Genomic DNA, 17,690 nt, shown 5'->3' on the forward strand with positions numbered 1-17,690 from the left:
ATGAATTAGTTGTATGAGACGACATGGGTTGCTTGGAGAGAGCGACACCCAAGGGACCCCGATTGAATGTGGGGGGGGGGGGGGGGGGGGGGGGGGGGTATTTGGGGAAACTAAGCTCATCACATCATCTTTGATGCATGGTGTTTTCATGGTGTTTTCATGGTGTCTTCATGGTGCATGGTGTCTTCATGGTGTCTTCATGGTGCATGGTGTCTTCATGGTGTCTTCATGGTGCATGGTGTCTTCATGGTGTCTTCATGGTGCATGGTGTCTTCATGGTGTCTTCATGGTGCATGGTGTCTTCATGGTGTCTTCATGGTGTCTTCATGGTGCATGGTGTCTTCATGGTGCATGGTGTCTTCATGGTGCATGGTGTCTTCATGGTGTCTTCATGGTGTTTTCATGGTGCATGGTGTCTTCATGGTGCATGGTGTCTTCATGGTGCATGGTGTCTTCATGGTGTCTTCATGGTGCATGGTGTCTTCATGGTGTCTTCATGGTGCATGGTGTTTTCATGGTGTCTTCATGGTGTTTTCATGGTGTCTTCATGGTGCATGGTGTCTTCATGGTGTCTTCATGGTGCATGGTGTCTTCATGGTGTCTTCATGGTGCATGGTGTCTTCATGGTGTCTTCATGGTGCATGGTGTCTTCATGGTGTCTTCATGGTGCATGGTGTCTTCATGGTGTCTTCATGGTGTCTTCATGGTGCATGGTGTCTTCATGGTGCATGGTGTCTTCATGGTGCATGGTGTCTTCATGGTGTCTTCATGGTGTTTTCATGGTGCATGGTGTCTTCATGGTGCATGGTGTCTTCATGGTGCATGGTGTCTTCATGGTGTCTTCATGGTGCATGGTGTCTTCATGGTGTCTTCATGGTGCATGGTGTCTTCATGGTGCATGGTGTTTTCATGGTGTCTTCATGGTGTCTTCATGGTGTCTTCATGGTGCATGGTGTCTTCATGGTGCATGGTGTCTTCATGGTGTCTTCATGGTGTCTTCATGGTGCATGGTGTCTTCATGGTGCATGGTGTCTTCATGGTGTTTTCATGGTGCATGGTGTCTTCATGGTGCATGGTGTCTTCATGGTGCATGGTGTCTTCATGGTGCATGGTGTCTTCATGGTGCATGGTGTCTTCATGGTGCATGGTGTCTTCATGGTGCATGGTGTCTTCATGGTGCATGGATGGTGTTTTCCCAGCAGAGAGTGTTCGCCGAACGTGCCAATAGAGACCTCTCCACTTCGTTATTTAGAGAATGAAAATCATTACCCCTCCCCTCTGATGGAAGAAGTGACGTCACCAGAGCCACGGGCGCTCAGCCTTCTGCCGTTAGTGTGAGCCGAGAGTGAAGCCCATGGGGTTCCCCCGGGGGAGGGGTTTGATGTTCGCCACTTCATCACTGAGTTCACGTGGGTGGTATCTCTCCCATGGGGAATACCTGATAGGGAGTAGGGACATCTATGGATCTCATGGAATGTATTCCCAGTGTCAGAAATAGTGTAATAGTCTGTTACTAGGCTTGAGTACATTGTGATGAAACAAAGGAGAATATAAATTATGATTTTTCAATATAAATTATGAAATACTGCCACTGAGCTCGTTCAGCACCTTCTTGAGATCATGTGTACAAAAGATCTAAGCAAATAAATAAAGGGAAGACGATTAAACAGAATGTTTCGTAGATACCGTACTGAATTCTGCCATCCGGACACATGCAATTTGAAATATTATTATAGAATATAGAATACCAGTTCTATAAATTACCTTATTATAGCCAACTCGCACATCTATGGATCGGGCCAAATCTCCTCTTTCAAATGGCAGAGTTCAATTTGGATTTAGTATCTCCAGGCGTGCAGCAAGAACCGTGAATGAAATCTACTGTATGTACAGTTCCATATAAAGAAACAGCTAGGTGCACTTTTTTCATGGAGAACATGAACACAAGTATGCAAGCTGTCTCTGATTAACGTGGCATCACCAGAGTCATTGGGGCTCAGCACCCTGCAGCTGTCAATAACGACGACCGTGTTGAGAGCAGCTGGCTTAGCATGGTGGGAGTCCTCTCCCCTCAGGAGAAGGGCATCGTTTGCATCGGCTGAAAGAAACCCAGGATGCAAACCGCCTTGAGTGAACGTGGAAACACCTGAGCTGCCACCATTTTGCACTCTTGAATTAAGACGTGTTCGAGGCCACCTGTTCGAGGGACATCTTGTGGGCTTTGTCGGCATGCTGACCAGTGATGGGAATAACGGCGTTATAAATAACGGCGTTCGTTTTTTCAGTAACAAGTAATCTAACGGATTACTCTTCCAATCTTAATAACGCTGTTACCGTTACTGCCAAAAAATGCAGCGCGTTACTATGATTGAAGCTGTTTTTTTCATCAGACAGATCTCTGCGCCGAGAGGCAATATGTTCTTCCTTGGTTAAAGTGGGCAGCGCGCGAGACAAGCGCATACATGCTGACGATTGGCTGAGGTTGAGTAAAATGTCATGGTAAGCCAATCAGAGGTAGAGGGTGTTCGAAAGCATCCAGAGTCTGACACACAGCGACAACACAAGCGACTCAGTCAACGACAGACCGCGGTCCGCGTACGTTTTGATAGTTTGTTTGGCAAGCCCAAATAATCCAAAACTAATCCAACGAACAACACAAGCGAGCAGTCAACGAGAGACCGCGGGTCCATGAGCGTTTTTTGTTCACTCTTGTATTAGTTGTGTTGCAGCGCAGGGCACTATACAGTAGTGGAGGCTCTATAGTCTACTGCTGACAGCCTTATCAACATAGTGCTATACTTCCTGGTTTAATAGCACAGTCTTCAGGTGCTCAGAGTCAGAGATATATATATCTGTATGTCATGCATGTCTTAAATGTCATGATTAGATTAGTTTAGATGATTAGATTAGATTCTTATATCTGTATGTTGTGCGTCATAAATGTCATGAATTTAAAATTGTTATGGATGTGTTAGCAGAGGGCCCAGGCGCAAACAGATACGAGGGAGAGGTAGATATGGATTGTCAAAAGTGAGCACTGCTCCTTTAATTTGAACACTTCGAGCCAGGGGTGAAGTGTAACCAAAAATAATCCAATTGCAAACAAGGGCAGCAACAAAGATATTACAAAAATTGTCCTTACTTCAAAAAGGGTAGCAACCAAAACAAGGAATCTTATAAATGAGAGCAGGTACAAAAACAACAGAGGAACCACAGCAGAGCTGGTAGGGGAAGGCACAACTAATCTACAAAATAAACACTAAGAAAACGAGACTGTAAAAACGAAAACAAAGATGACAATACAAACTGAAAAACTAAACTTACTGAAAAATAGGGAGACAAGGAACGAATGACAGCGTAAGGACGAGGGTAACAGCAAGGACAGGATACTCAGGAACATCAAGACAGGGATCTCAAAACAAGGAACTCCAATAATGAACCGACAACAAGAGTAGGGAAACACACACCAGATATAGGAGGAATAATTAACACTGGAGAGACAGCAGGGCAATTAGCAAAACGAGACACACATGAGGAAAAGCAGAACTAACAGGAAAACACTAGACCAAACACAATGGGGAATATAAACAGGGAAGCACACAGAACTAACTACACAAGAGGACTGAACACTAGACAGAGTAAACATAACAACCATACAAGGAACTAATAAAACAACAATCAACAAGGGAACAAGAGACAATGTAGCAGGGGAAGGGCACAGAGAGACATGTAGACATTGAATATACACCAGTGCACCAGGAGGGTATGCATGAGTGAGACAAGGGGAAGTTCAGATGAATGTCCAGCAGGGGGAGGTACAGATGGGAAATGTCTGTGCAAAGGTGGGGGTAAATGTGGGGGTTGTTGAAGAGTACAGGCAGGGGGGAAGGGTCCTAGAATAGGCAGAGGAATATTGTTCATGAGTGGAGGGAGACCATGGGAGAGAATGTGAAAAGGAGGGGGCTCTTGAGGAGTACAGACAGGGGAGAAAGGTCCAGGGACAGGTGGACCCTTACAAAAATGGGGAACCCTGATGTAAACAAGACGAAAGTCTTTCTCTGGTCTGCATCCCCTTAACAATTGTGTGTATTGAGCTGTACTGTACTGTACCCATTCTGCAATCTGTTAATTAAAATGTTCAATCAATCAGTATATATTTGTTATTTATTTTTGGTATAGTGCTTAACAAGCATAATTTAATGTTGCCCAGTTGTGGCCTGTTGAGGGGCAATACAAATCAAAAGTTCCAAAACATCTATTGTGTTTGTATTTGTATGATCCACTATATAAACATAGTAATTATAATATCTACATACATGGCATTTGATTGGAGGCTAGTCTCACTTTGTCCCACAGCAACATTAAAATAGTTTAGATTTGTGTATGTTGTTTATGTAAAAAATGTACTTGAAAGTAACGCAATAGTTACTTTCTGAAGTAACTAGTTACTTTTATAATTTGTAACTGAGTAAGTAATTTAGTAACTTTTTGGAAGAAGTAACTAGTAACTGTGGTTACTTTTTAAAAGTAACTTGCCCAACACTGATGCTGACAGCCTCAGAGGAATAAAGGGCAAGAGTCTCTACATCGAAGCCACACTGGGACCTGGAAGTCAGGCAGCCCTGACAGCATAGGGACGGGTGTGCGCTCCAAAGAACCACAGCTCACCATGTCTGTGTTTATGACTGGCTGAGTGATTATGGCAGGGACAAGTTTGGTAGGCAACCTTTTCACTTTCGGTGAACATGTGCGCAGTGTTTTCCCGGTTCCCTCTGCCGGTCATCTGTGGTTCTAGAGCCTTGGAACTGCCGGTTGGCGGGGGCGGACACCGTATAGCTGACACCCAGGGCCGGACCTGGTACATGTGGTGCCCTAGGCAAGCTTCACACCTGGTGCCCCGGATGGGTTTTGCGTCATCATAGTTCTCTAGTCTTTCCTCGATGCTCACCTCGACACACACTCCACCGTTCCCATCAATGAGCCGGCATGTTCTGACAACTCTACCTCTTCCAGACCGACCGTCAGCATTTAACATTTTTTGGCACAATTTTCCCTTATGTTAGATTCTTCTTTTTAAATGTCAAAATATTGGTTGCAGATATAGAAAGGGGCGCAATATGAATAGTATAAAGAAAAACATTAATATATTAATTTTTTTAATCTAGATTAATCTATCTGCAATCCTGGATTTAATCTAGATTAATCTAGATTAAAATGGCTCAAAAAATATTTAAAAAAAAATCTGCCGAAGGCATTCAAAATATGTGTGTTCTACCCAAATAATGACCAGAAGTAAGTCCTTACTTTTTCTTTCCTCCTTATGTTTCTCAGGCCAGGTGGCCCATTACACCATGAGCCCATCTCCCGTTTCCAAAATGCATTACAGACTGTTTGAAAAAGCTGTTTTTCTATGATAATTGGTAATGAAATATCAAAATAATGTTCAATAAGATGTACTTGTGTTTAATAAGTTGTTTTATTCAGAAGTTAACACAAATAAATAATATTACCAGTACAGTACAGTATCTAGCACACTCTCAGGAGCAAAACAGAAAGAAGCATTTCAAACTTGAACTATGTGACATGGCTTGACTCAATCAGTCCAATCTCTATTTCTCCTTCTTCCACCAGTCACTCAGGCAGACCAGCTTGTTTTATGTAGCGGTGTCTACTTATAGTGCCTATAATATTTTTCCCGTTGGGTGCCAGACAGGGCCAAACCCTGCCAATGCAAATCAACTGCTCCAGTGGAGTTGCTCAGTGGCCAATGGTTTCAACTGTGGTTGTACTGGGCAGCTCCCAGGTGTGAATGGAACTGTGTGAATGTGAAGCAGGGCGTTCCTGAAAAAGAGCATCTGTGCTCAGCGAACCTACCCTGGGTAAATAAAGGTAAAAAAAAAAAAAAAAAAAAAAAAATTATTATTAACTGCGTCAATTATATTATTGCGCAATACTAGTATCGAGTTAACGCAGCACGTTAACGCCGTTAACGGCCCAGCTCTAATATATATACAGTATATTATAATTTCTTTTTTTAGCTGGGCTCAGTTTTTGGCGCCCCCCTTTTGGAGGCACTCTAGGCAACCTCCTATGTCGCCTATAGGAAGCTCCGCCCCTGCTGACACCATAGTTGACGCCTCAGCAGCGCCACGTTTCCCTCTGAAGTCCTGGCGGCGGGAGGTGATGCCTGGCTGCACTGAGTCTGCCCTGCCGTGGGAGCGTCCGTGGTCTGCCGAAACCAGCCGGTGTCAAGACGTGGACGTCCATCACCTCCGCCTATAGACAAACCAAACAGGCCGTTCTCAGGGAGTGGGGGTCACTCAGCGGCCTCTTCCTGGACTCATTCAGATTCAGATTCTGATTATTTTATTGTTACAGCTTTTTTAAATGTACATACAGTACATTCAGAAAAATGGGAGATGCTTTTTTCCCCCCAGCTCCTCGACCATAGATTTGTAAACAACAATACACAAACGATCTATACAATCTATACAATACAAGGTATATCCAATCCAATCCAACTTTATTTATAAAGCGCTTTAACAGCCACAGGGGCACAAAGTGCTGTACAGAGGCAGCATACTAAAAACTATAAGCAGCACTAAAAATAGATAAAAGAACAAGAGTAAGGTAAACAAGGTAAACATAGGCAGCAATACAAATTTAAATAGATCAGAGTACTTACAAATATTTAAAAGCAAAGGACACAGTAACAAAACGATACAACAATAACACAATAAGATCATAAAATCAAGAAGCTACGTGGTGTTGAAAGCCAGAGAGAAAAGGTGGGTCTTAAGGAGGCCTTTAAAACGGGGCAGTGATGATGCAGCGGCAGCTCGTTCCACATTTTAGGGGCAACAACAGAGAAAGCACGGTCCCCCCTGAGCTTACGCCTAGTTGTAGGCACTACAAGGAGCAGCTGGTCAGCTGACCTGAGAGAGCGGGAAGGTGTATAGACCTGCAACAGCTCAGAGAGGTAGGGTGGGGCAAGGTCATGAAGAGCTTTAAAAGCAAATAAAATTATTTTAAAATGAATCCTAAAGTGCACAGGGAGCCAGTGGAGTGAGGATAAAATGTGCTGTGAGATGTGCTCATATTTACGAGCGCCAGTTAAAAGACGTGCAGCGGCGTTTTGCACAATTTGAAGGCGAGCAACCGAGGATCCACTCACCCCTATATAAAGTGCATTGCAGTAATCCAGCCTAGTAGTCACAAATGCATGGATTACTGCTTCAAAATGCTGCGCCTGTAGGATGGGCTATGGGTATATGTTTTTTTACAAGGAACAAAATAACCCCCAAAACTTAACCCCCAACTGCTCCAGTGGAGTTGCTCAGTGGCCAATGGTGTCAGACTGTAGTTGTACTGGGCAGCTCCCAGGTATGAATGGAACTGTGTGAATGTGAAGCAGGGGGTAGCTGAAAAAGAGCATCTGTGCTCAGCAAACCTACCCTGGGTAAATAAAGGTTAAACAAGTCAATTAAGGTGCTTTTGTGTGTTTGCTTACTGTATGGGAGTCTTTCCGTCAGTAGTCTGTTTGTTTGCCCGGTGGAAGTAGCTGTTCAGTGTTCTTTTGGATGTGGACCTAGGCTGGTAAAGCTATGCCTCCTAAAGTGTGAAAACGGAAGTACAGGAAGTACCGGCTACAGGCTTTCCGGTTTCGACAAAACAATTATAGAAACGTGTGAAGTGCACAATATTTCCTCGTTTAAGCCACTGCAACGGCTTTGCCTGAAGAATTTACTACATGACCGGGACGTTCTAGCTTGTTTGCCGACAGGATTCGGGGGGAAAAGTTTGGTCCGTTCGGAGGCAGCTTCCAGGGGAAGTACATACACCGGACATTCACACTTTCGATCGTAGTGCTTTACCAGCCTTTATCTCACGGAGGAGATAAAACTGGGAACGAGGTTAATGTGGACCTGAGACTGCTGTACTGTCGGTACTGGCATACAGACGGCATGAGCTCAAACTGTTTGTGGTTTGGGTGGCGGGGGTCTTTCAGGACCCTGTGTGCCTTGCTGACGCACCGTTTGGTGAACACACAAGGTTTGACTGGGAGAGCCCAACTCTCCGCTGCATCAGGGTAGATAGAGCCAGGGTTTCAGTTTCCTCTGGGTTAAATTTCACCTGGTCTCAGTTTCTCCTCAGGGTGCCAGATGGTATCTGACGGGCAGTGTAGGAAGGCCAAGGCAGATAAGGTTTACAAGGGTGTTTAATAAGTTATAACTCATTTAAAATATACAAAACAAAGTAACCACAGATGACGCAGTTGGGAGCGACCACAAACAAAAACAGAAAACAGAACAGATGATACGCTGACATCAAACAGGAGACACTGAACATACTGTAGACAATAGACCAGCAACAGTGAATGGGAACAGAGGAACTAAAATACACAGAGGAGCAAATGACAAACAAGTCACACCTGGGACAATTACAGCTGGGGACTCCTGGGAGGGGAAATAGACTGACAAAAACTACAGGAAACTAAATCAATGAACTACAACTGAAGAACAAGACAAGGAACCAAATCCAAAGCACAGGGGCAAACAAAAAAATATGAAGATTGATACTAAACAGAGAACATAATACAAGAAGACTAGACCTAGACAAGAGAGCCATAATACATGAAAATACCAGACGCAAAACTAACAGGGGGGCATGAACGGAAGAGCGAGAGAGATAGAGAAGAGCAAGAGACACACAGAGAGAGCGAGAGAGAGAGAGAGAGAGAGAGAGAGAGAGAGAGAGAGAGAGAGAGAGAGAGAGAGAGAGAGAGAGAGAGAGAGAGAGAGAGAGAGAGAGAGAGAGATTACACTTTCCTTACAGTGTGAAAGAGTGGAAGGGAGATGATACAGCATGCTGCAGGTGGGCATGTGTGCACTGGTCAATGATACAGTATAGGTGCAATGAGTATTACTTCAAGTTGGCACCAGGAGCGGAGCCAGCATGAAATATAACACATTCGTTTGCATTAATGATGAAGAAAAATGCATGCGCACACACACACACACACACACACACACACACACACACACACACACACACACACACACACACACACACACACACACACACACACACACACACACACACACACGCACACACACACACACAGTCACAGACAGACTGTGTAATCAATGTATGTATTCAATAAAGGAAAAGCTAGTTATGTTATATTATTTTCTTGCACTATATTTTATCGACATGCCTGCATATTGCCCTCTAAAGTATTGCGTCAATCACAGAGCCTGGCGTCTGTAGTTTGAAATAATAATAACAATAAAAAATGGACACGACGCCAGACATACAGCACTTATGGCAGTAAAAACGCACGTTCCGAGAAACAGAACGTATCGTCTGAGTAAATTGAAACATAGGATGCAGTAAAATGAAAGAGGTTACTCGTAAAAAAGAAAGAAAAAAAACTCCAGTCACTGTGTGATTTCTGTAAACCAGAGGCTGTTCTGCAGTCAATACTGCCAGCCTTTATGGCCCAGAGTTATGATCTGCTTTCAGGGAAAGAAAAAAAATAAAAAGGATCCCTGTGCTGTTCTGAGCAGACGGCATGTCTATATCGTAGAGCTCACGTTCTGAGCAGACGGCATGTCTATATCGTAGAGCTCACGTTCTGAGCAGACGGCATGTCTATATCGTAGAGCTCACGTTCTGAGCAGACGGCATGTCTATATCGTAGAGCTCACGTTCTGAGCAGACGGCATGTCTATATCGTAGAGCTCACGTTCTGAGCAGACGGCATGTCTATATCGTAGAGCTCACGTTCTGAGCAGACGGCATGTCTATATCGTAGAGCTCACGTTCTGAGCAGACGGCATGTCTATATCGTAGAGCTCACGTTCTGAGCAGACGGCATGTCTATATCGTAGAGCTCACGTTCTGAGCAGACGGCATGTCTATATCGTAGAGCTCACGTTCTGAGCAGACGGCATGTCTATATCGTAGAGCTCACGTTCTGAGCAGACGGCATGTCTATATCGTAGAGCTCACGTTCTGAGCAGACGGCATGTCTATATCGTAGAGCTCACGTTCTGAGCAGACGGCATGTCTATATCGTAGAGCTCACGTTCTGAGCAGACGGCATGTCTATATCGTAGAGCTCACCTTCTGAGCAGACGGCATGTCTATATCGTAGAGCTCACGTTCTGACCAGACGGCATGTCTATATCGTAGAGCTCACCTTCTGAGCAGACGGCATGTCTATATCGTAGAGCTCACTTTCTGAGCAGACGGCATGTATATCGTAGAGCTCACTTTCTGAGCAGACGGCATGTCTATATCGTAGAGCTCACTTTCTGAGCAGACAGCATGTCTATATCGTAGAGCTCACTTTCTGAGCAGACAGCATGTAACAGATAGCATGTCTATGGTAGAAGAGCTTACATTCTGAACATTTACATTTAGTCATTTATAGCTGACGCTTTTATCCAAAGCGACTTACAAGTTCTGTACGTCAAGTCATCAGGAAGGGTACAAATCTATCAGCTGAGTAACAATGTTCATCAAAGTGTTTGAGTGCTACAGTGTAGGTTAGTATATTAGGACAAGTGCATGACAATAAGGTTAGTTAGGGTTTGATTTTTTTTTTATAATGGTTGAAGAAGTCCGTCTTTAGTCGACGGCGAAAGACAGCATGTAACAGACATGTAACAGTATGTCTATCATAGAGCTCGTGTTCTGAGCAGACGGCATGTCTATCGTAGAGCTCAGACGAGGGGGTGGAACGCATGCTGTGAGCTCACAGATTCAATAAAATAACACCAAGTCAAGTCAAGTCAAGTGTTTCTTTAATTAATCCCCTTGGGGACATTAATTGTCTGCACAGTAGGCCGTCTTCCATGATTGTGTATCCAATACTCGTACCATTTAAAACAGAATACGGGAGCTTATCGTAGGGCAATAATCTCATCTCGTACCGTGGTCCGTAATTCTACACAACATGCTACCATCCCAGATCTATTCATCATGGCAGTATCTTTCAGAGAGGACCGTACCGCTGGTATATATGTCCACACGGATTTTAATCTCTTACAAACAAAGGGTGTTTGTTGTTTGGGCCACTGTTTATGGTCTAATCTCTTCTCTTCTATTAATGTACAGTATATAGTATAGATAAGGAACCCATGACCACTTTGATGTGTTGCAAACATTTTATATAAAAGGGTTTCTTAATGATATAATACCAGAGATAGCTTTGAACCGTTTTATGTGAAAAAGGGGCCAAGTGTCTGGGGGCGGTGATTTATACATATTTATATATACAGTATATCTTTTCTCTCTCCCTGCATTTGGATCGTACAGTAAGATGCATTTTGATCATAACATCTGCTGCTTCAACATCACAGCGCGATGATTTCCCTGCACTTATTAACCTTTTGTGTTGAGTTATTTATATTGGTCTAAAGGCCCAATCAGTGATACTAGTTAATGTTAATGTATTAGTAGATAGTTAATGTAAAGGAATGAGTAGAATTAATTATATATTTGCTGTATATAACTATATCTACATCTACAACAGGATAGGAAAGTTCCAAATAGGGGATTTTCCATCTACAGAGATCAAAATCTTCAAGAATGAATGAATACATATATTAATGAATATGGTTTATTTTCGAACAATATCAAATAATCAAGAAACAAATGTATTAAAGAAAGAAAAAGATAATTGACTGTGAAAAGAAAAAGAATAAAGTAAGATAAAATAATAAACAGCCTCTTGTCCAAAAATGAATAGGAAGAAGCAAGATGTTTATCAGGTCATACCGCTTATTCATCTTTCATCTTTCGATATATCAACCTCACTACATAACCAAGTACACCTTCAAACACAGCATTCTAATGTCTTCCAACAAAACCATCTGCAAACAAAATCATTTGCCAATCAGTCAATCGATCAAGTTAATATACAATCATTACTGTTAATAAATAATAAATAAATCAATGGGCTACTGTCCATCCATTATCTTTAGATTAGATCGGAACATGAACATTTTCAAGAATGTATCTGAATGTACCCTACATTGATATGTTTGGGGTGGGATCACAGATCACAGATCGAGGCTTTAATAAACAGGCTTCTGTCACCGATTTCTGCTCTACAACATTTAAAAACAGCGTATTAATATCCGACATGTTCTTGATCAGCAGTTTGTAAGTAACAGGCCAAATGAATCACTTTTGCTTGCGCCGCTCCGCTCGTACGGTCAACAACAGGGGCTGCCGAGTGCCCAAGGGGGAGTCAAGTCAGCCGGGGTTCATTCGGAGAGGAAATGTCAGACTGGGGCCATATGTTCGGGTGTGTTTGTTTTCCATGCCCCTCCAACCTCATTTTCCCAGATGGGGAAAACCACTCCATACAATATGTTCTGTAAATAACAGTGTCTTCGCCACCTCTGATGGAGGTGTCAGGATCACACTAAAAGTACACCCACACATCCACACCCATGCACGCACACACACAGACACACACACTCAAGCATACACACAGTGGCTCAGGAGGTAGAACAGTCGTCTGGTAATCAGACGGTTCCTGGTTAGATTCTGACTCCTCCCGGCAGCGTTGAGCAGGGCTGGGCTGGACTGGGACCAAAAATCTGCCCTGGCATTTTTGGCCCAGACCGGCCCACCATAATCGGTCGGACACCACCCACCAGTACACCATCCTTGCGGTCCCCTTAAATATGCGTACCTACTGTACTATTCCCCCAAACCACTACAAAGCTGGGTAGTAAGTGCCATGGACAAGTGTACCAGTGCAAGTGGACCAGTGTACTCACTCACTCTTGGCTGAATCTTGTTTTGGGTGGTGATGTAAAAACATCTGCATCATAGCAGGCTCAGGACGGGCAAAGTAGTCTATAGCCTGTTCATCCCTGTCTCTCTCCTCCACAACCTGGCTTGACTAGACATAAGGAGAGAGAGATGATTACAATTAACTGGTACATTCAGGTCCAGAATGGTTGGAATTCCCTGACAAAGATGTGCAAAAAGCTGTACAATTTAAACAATACCATACTGGTAATGAGCAAATAGTTGTTTATTCAATGAATGCATGGAGCTGTTCCATCTTATTTCATTTGATACTAACTACTCAGTTCATACAGATTTCAAGTATTCAAATATCAATGATGAATATTGCATAAGGTTTACACAGTTAATAGATCACCTTCTTGTTTTATATTCATGTTCAGAGAGGAGTAATAGTTAGATCTTTGTATGTGATTTATATGGCAATTAAATCAATGGTGTGCTTGTTTGTTTGTCGAGTTTGACCTACAGTTAATGTGCCTACCATGTGAAGGTACATGATCAATGGACAGCACAAAAACAATTTGTGTAGGTGGAGACTAGAGCTACCACAGATAGTAATAAGTTATAAGAGTAAGTAATCCATACCATATATATCCTAATAGTTACCTCATTACTAGGGATGTCCGATATTTGACATAAAAATGTGATATCGGAAAATATCGGTATCGGTTTTCAAAAAATCAAAAAAAAATCATTTATTTAACCTTTATTTACCCAGGCAAGCAGAACAAATTATAATTTTATTTATTGTCAAAGTATGCATAATGTTGTGTTAATTACACGACAAGAGATATGTAATGTTAATTACCTGAAATTATTCAGTTTTTTGGGGGGGGGGGGCGGGGGGGCGGAAACCCTGCATATATCGGTATCGGTTGATATCGGTTGATATCGGTATCGGAAATTAAGAGTTGGACAATATCGGTATATCGGTATCGGTAAAAAAGCCAATATCGAGCATCCCTAACTTGGCTGAAAATAAACTTTGCTGCCTGTTGTGAATGTGTTAGTAAGAGATGTGATTGGGCCAGCCCAGTGTTAGTCAGTACCAATACATGGTACCAGCCCCCTGTCAATCATGTACCAGCCAGTCCCCTCTCAGTCATGTACCAGCCAGCCCCCTGTCAGTCATGGACCAGCCCCCTCTCAGTCATGTACCACAGCCCCATCTCAGTCATGTACCACAGCCCCCTCTCAGTCATGTACCACAGCCCCATCTCAGTCATGTACCAGCCCCCCTCTCAGTCATGTACCAGCCCCCCTCTCAGTCATGTACCACAGCCCCATCTCAGTCATGTACCACAGCCCCCCTCTCAGTCATGTACCAGCCCCCCTCTCAGTCATGTACCAGCCCCCCTCTCAGTCATGTACCACAGCCCCATCTCAGTCATGTACCACAGCCCCATCTCAGTCATGTACCAGCCCCCCTCTCAGTCATGTACCAGCCCCCCTCTCAGTCATGTACCTGCACGACTGGCGGGGGGGGGGGGGGCTTAGTAAGATATGTGATTGGGCCAGCCCAGTGTCAGTCAGTACCAATGGGCCGCTGTCCCAGCCTAGTAGTGGGCCGGTCGTTGACCAAATGTTAAAAATGCCCGGTATGCCAGATGGCCAGTCCAGGCCTGGCGTTGAGCAAACACTTAACCCCTAACTGCTCCCGATGAGCAGGTTGGCACCTTGCATGGTTGCCTCCGCCGTTGGTGTGAATGTGAGGCATAAGTTGTAAAGTGCTTTGGATAAAAGCTGTTATAAAAATGCAGTCCATTTACCATTTACACACGCGCGCGCGCGCAAACTCTGACACACAGAAATGTATGTAGAAAAGACTCTCATATCTCCATCAAAACATCACGCCTCCACTGAGAGCCAGGAAGCTGTATCTTGTCACTTCCCTGAGATGGTTTTCTTGTTCAGGGATTGGAAACAGCTGGGAGCATATCAATAAGTATTGACCGGTCTGCCCCAGCCAGCCCCAGGAGGAGAAGAGGTAGTATATATCCTCTCTTAACACAGCTGGGAGCCCTGTCTGTGTGAACCAACTCTCACTAAAGTAACACCTCCAGCAGCTAATCGAACTGTGTAGCCTATGATGTCCTTCCTACCGCATGGTACTGTGTCTAGATCCCATTGGTGATCCGGACGGGGGGCATTGCTATTTTTTGGCCAATCTGCAAACTTGCAACCCGTCATCAGTTTAACCTAAAAAGTTTCCCGTCTGATTTATTAAAGCATTACATCACTCGCAGGAGTGGGTTATGAGAATTAGACCATGCCTAGGGGTGGTAGTTAGGCCCGAGGCGCAGCCGAATTAGACCATAAGGCATGGTATAATTCTCATAACCCACGACTGCGCGTGGTGTAATGGCTTTTATACAATGACCGATGTCATCCAACCTTATTGCTATACAATAAACATACATTAGTTGAAGATTTATTGACAAAACCATCCGCAGAAAAAGTAGTTCCCAAAAAAAAAGAGGGCAGTTGCCTCCGTGTGGAAGCAGCTCGGAAGTGCAACTGTCTCTCAACTTAACACATCCAACAAACTAACACATCCAACTGTCTCTCAACTAAGACGTCCAACAAACTAACATATCCAACTGTCTCTCAACTAAGACATCCAACAAACTAACACATCCAACTGTCTTTCAACTAAGACATCCAACAAACTAACACATCCAACTGTCTCTCAACTAATACATCCAACAAACTAACACATCCAACTTCATTCTTAGATGCTTCTATAGAAAGTAAAAAAAAAAAAAAAAAAAAAACGTTTTCTTTGCCGTATAGGGAAAAAAATAAGTTGTCCTACTTTCTATAGAAGCAGCTGGGAGGTGCGCTGTTTTAAGTGAGCGTGGATTATTGAATTGATTGATTGATTGATTGATTGATTGCACATTTTATTACTCTCCGCCTTGTTTCCAACTGGTTAAGCTTGGCGACTCTTTTGGTTATGCTTAGAGTTTGGAATCAGGGCTGGTGGTCTATCACCCTGCTCTAAAGACAAACTCTAACCTTAACCAACTTCGAAAGAGGGCGAATTCGAAAGAGTCGCCAAGCTTAACCAGTTGGAAACAGTAATAAAATTTGCAATCAATCAATCAATCAATCAATTCAATAATCCACGCTCACTTAAAACAGTGCACCTCCCAGCTGCTTCTATAGAAAGTAGGTACAAAAAAAATATTAATCAATCAATTTGCGCAATTTTTATTTTGTTCCACAATGACTCATGACCCACTAATTACATAATCCAACATTGTGTAAGAAACTAACACATTCGCCGTGACAGAATCGTTTTTCATTTACATTCGTAGCGTTTATTGCCCGCCATCTTGCTTTCACTTCTAAAAACTGATAGTAATTCGGTTGTGGGCGGGTCCTGGGACCAAGAGCGTGGGGTTATGATGACAAATAACCACGTGTAACTTGACTGTTTCAGCCAATCAGAATCGAGAAATTTGCATGCCATTGTATAATATGTACATAATGTAAGTACAAAGTGCCCCTTTAACGGATAGTTCAGATTTTTGGAACCCTGGCCTTATTTCTTAATTACCAATGGGGACAAATGCTGTTCCTCATACTAGCTCTGGATAATTAACCACAAACCAATGCAAAGTCAATAAGATACAATAAAATAAGATTCCTTTATTGATCCCCTTGGGGAAATTCAGACATCATAGCAGCAAGGGGAGGGGGAGGGGAGGTACAGGTAGTGGAAGACATGGTACAGGTCATATAATTATCGTACAGTGGAGAAGTAAAAATAAAAATAGAATAAAAACGCAGTGTAAACAATATAACAATATAATTAACTCTGGACATGTGCATATGGGCAACAAGGTGCAAGATGAGGGTATATGTATATGTATACCCTCTCAGTTATATTTGCCCTACAATAAATATAGTTACAATATATAATCTATAATAAAAAAATGCTAAATGCTAAGAAATATGCTCTGATGAAGTATACAGTATACAATAAATATAGTTACAATATATAATCTAATAAACCAATAATCTAAATCTAATCAAATATATAATCTAAAAATGCTAAATGATGCGGCTGGGTGGCGCAGCGGACATTGCGCTCGCCACCAAGGCAAGGGGCACCGGGTTCAAATCCGGCTGTCGGCGTTGCCTCCGGCTTGGGCCGGCCGTCATACTAACTCAATTGGCAGAGTTAGAGGGTGGAAGTCGATGGGTGGTAATCTGGACGTTGTGGACAGCGACTCCTACAGGTCGGTTGGGGGACGCCTGCACAGCAGAGACAGGAAATGGCGGGGGTAGTGTGAGCCTCCCACGCGTTACACCTCGCCACTGAGAGTCCGCGCTGGCAGGTGAAAAGATGTGACAGGCTGCCTCCTTGTGTACCGGAGGGGACACGTGATGCAAGGCTTCTATCCTCCCTACGACCGGCCTGTGCATATGCGAGCAACGTCCAAGACAGGGGAGGGGAGAATTGGAAACAGCAAAATTGGGATGGGAGAAAGAAAAAAAAATAAGGAGAAAAAGTGGATAAAAAAAAATGCTAAAATGCTCTGATGAAGTATACAGTATGCAGATAAGGTGCGGTATGCATGATGCAATGGGGTCGAGCTCCTGAGAACAAGCTGACTGAGAACTACTCACACAGAAATAATTCACTCCACAGTGTACACAGAGTAGACTTAGGTCAGCTTGTCCAGAGCTGGCGTGAGGAACAGCGTGGATTGTGCTGAGAAAGGACTCTACTGATCAACACCATCGTTGGTAGGTAAGAAGAATAGAGCTAGGGTTCCAAACATCACAACTATCCCTTTATTAAGCATCACTGTTACCACTATGTACATTTAGAGATGCTGGCTTCT

At 43.4% G+C, this 17,690-nt stretch overlaps 1 protein-coding gene across 1 annotated transcript in view; it reads right to left on the minus strand.

Annotated features, from left to right (window-relative positions):
* Positions 1 to 6,138: 6,138 nt before the first annotated feature.
* LOC311242137 (glycogen phosphorylase, muscle form-like) overlaps positions 6,139 to 17,690 on the minus strand; it is a gene marked incomplete at both ends in the record, with an annotated part of 173,511 nt that continues 161,959 nt past the window's right edge. The window contains one exon of the mRNA XM_084331091.1: positions 6,139 to 6,276. Coding sequence (XP_084187217.1) covers positions 6,139 to 6,276 — 138 coding nt within the window. The remainder of the gene's footprint in view (positions 6,277 to 17,690) is intronic.

Source organism: Notolepis coatsorum (genome assembly GCF_963971535.1).
Source record: "Notolepis coatsorum genome assembly, chromosome: 15".
NCBI classification, from domain to species: Eukaryota; Metazoa; Chordata; class Actinopteri; order Aulopiformes; family Paralepididae; genus Notolepis; species Notolepis coatsorum.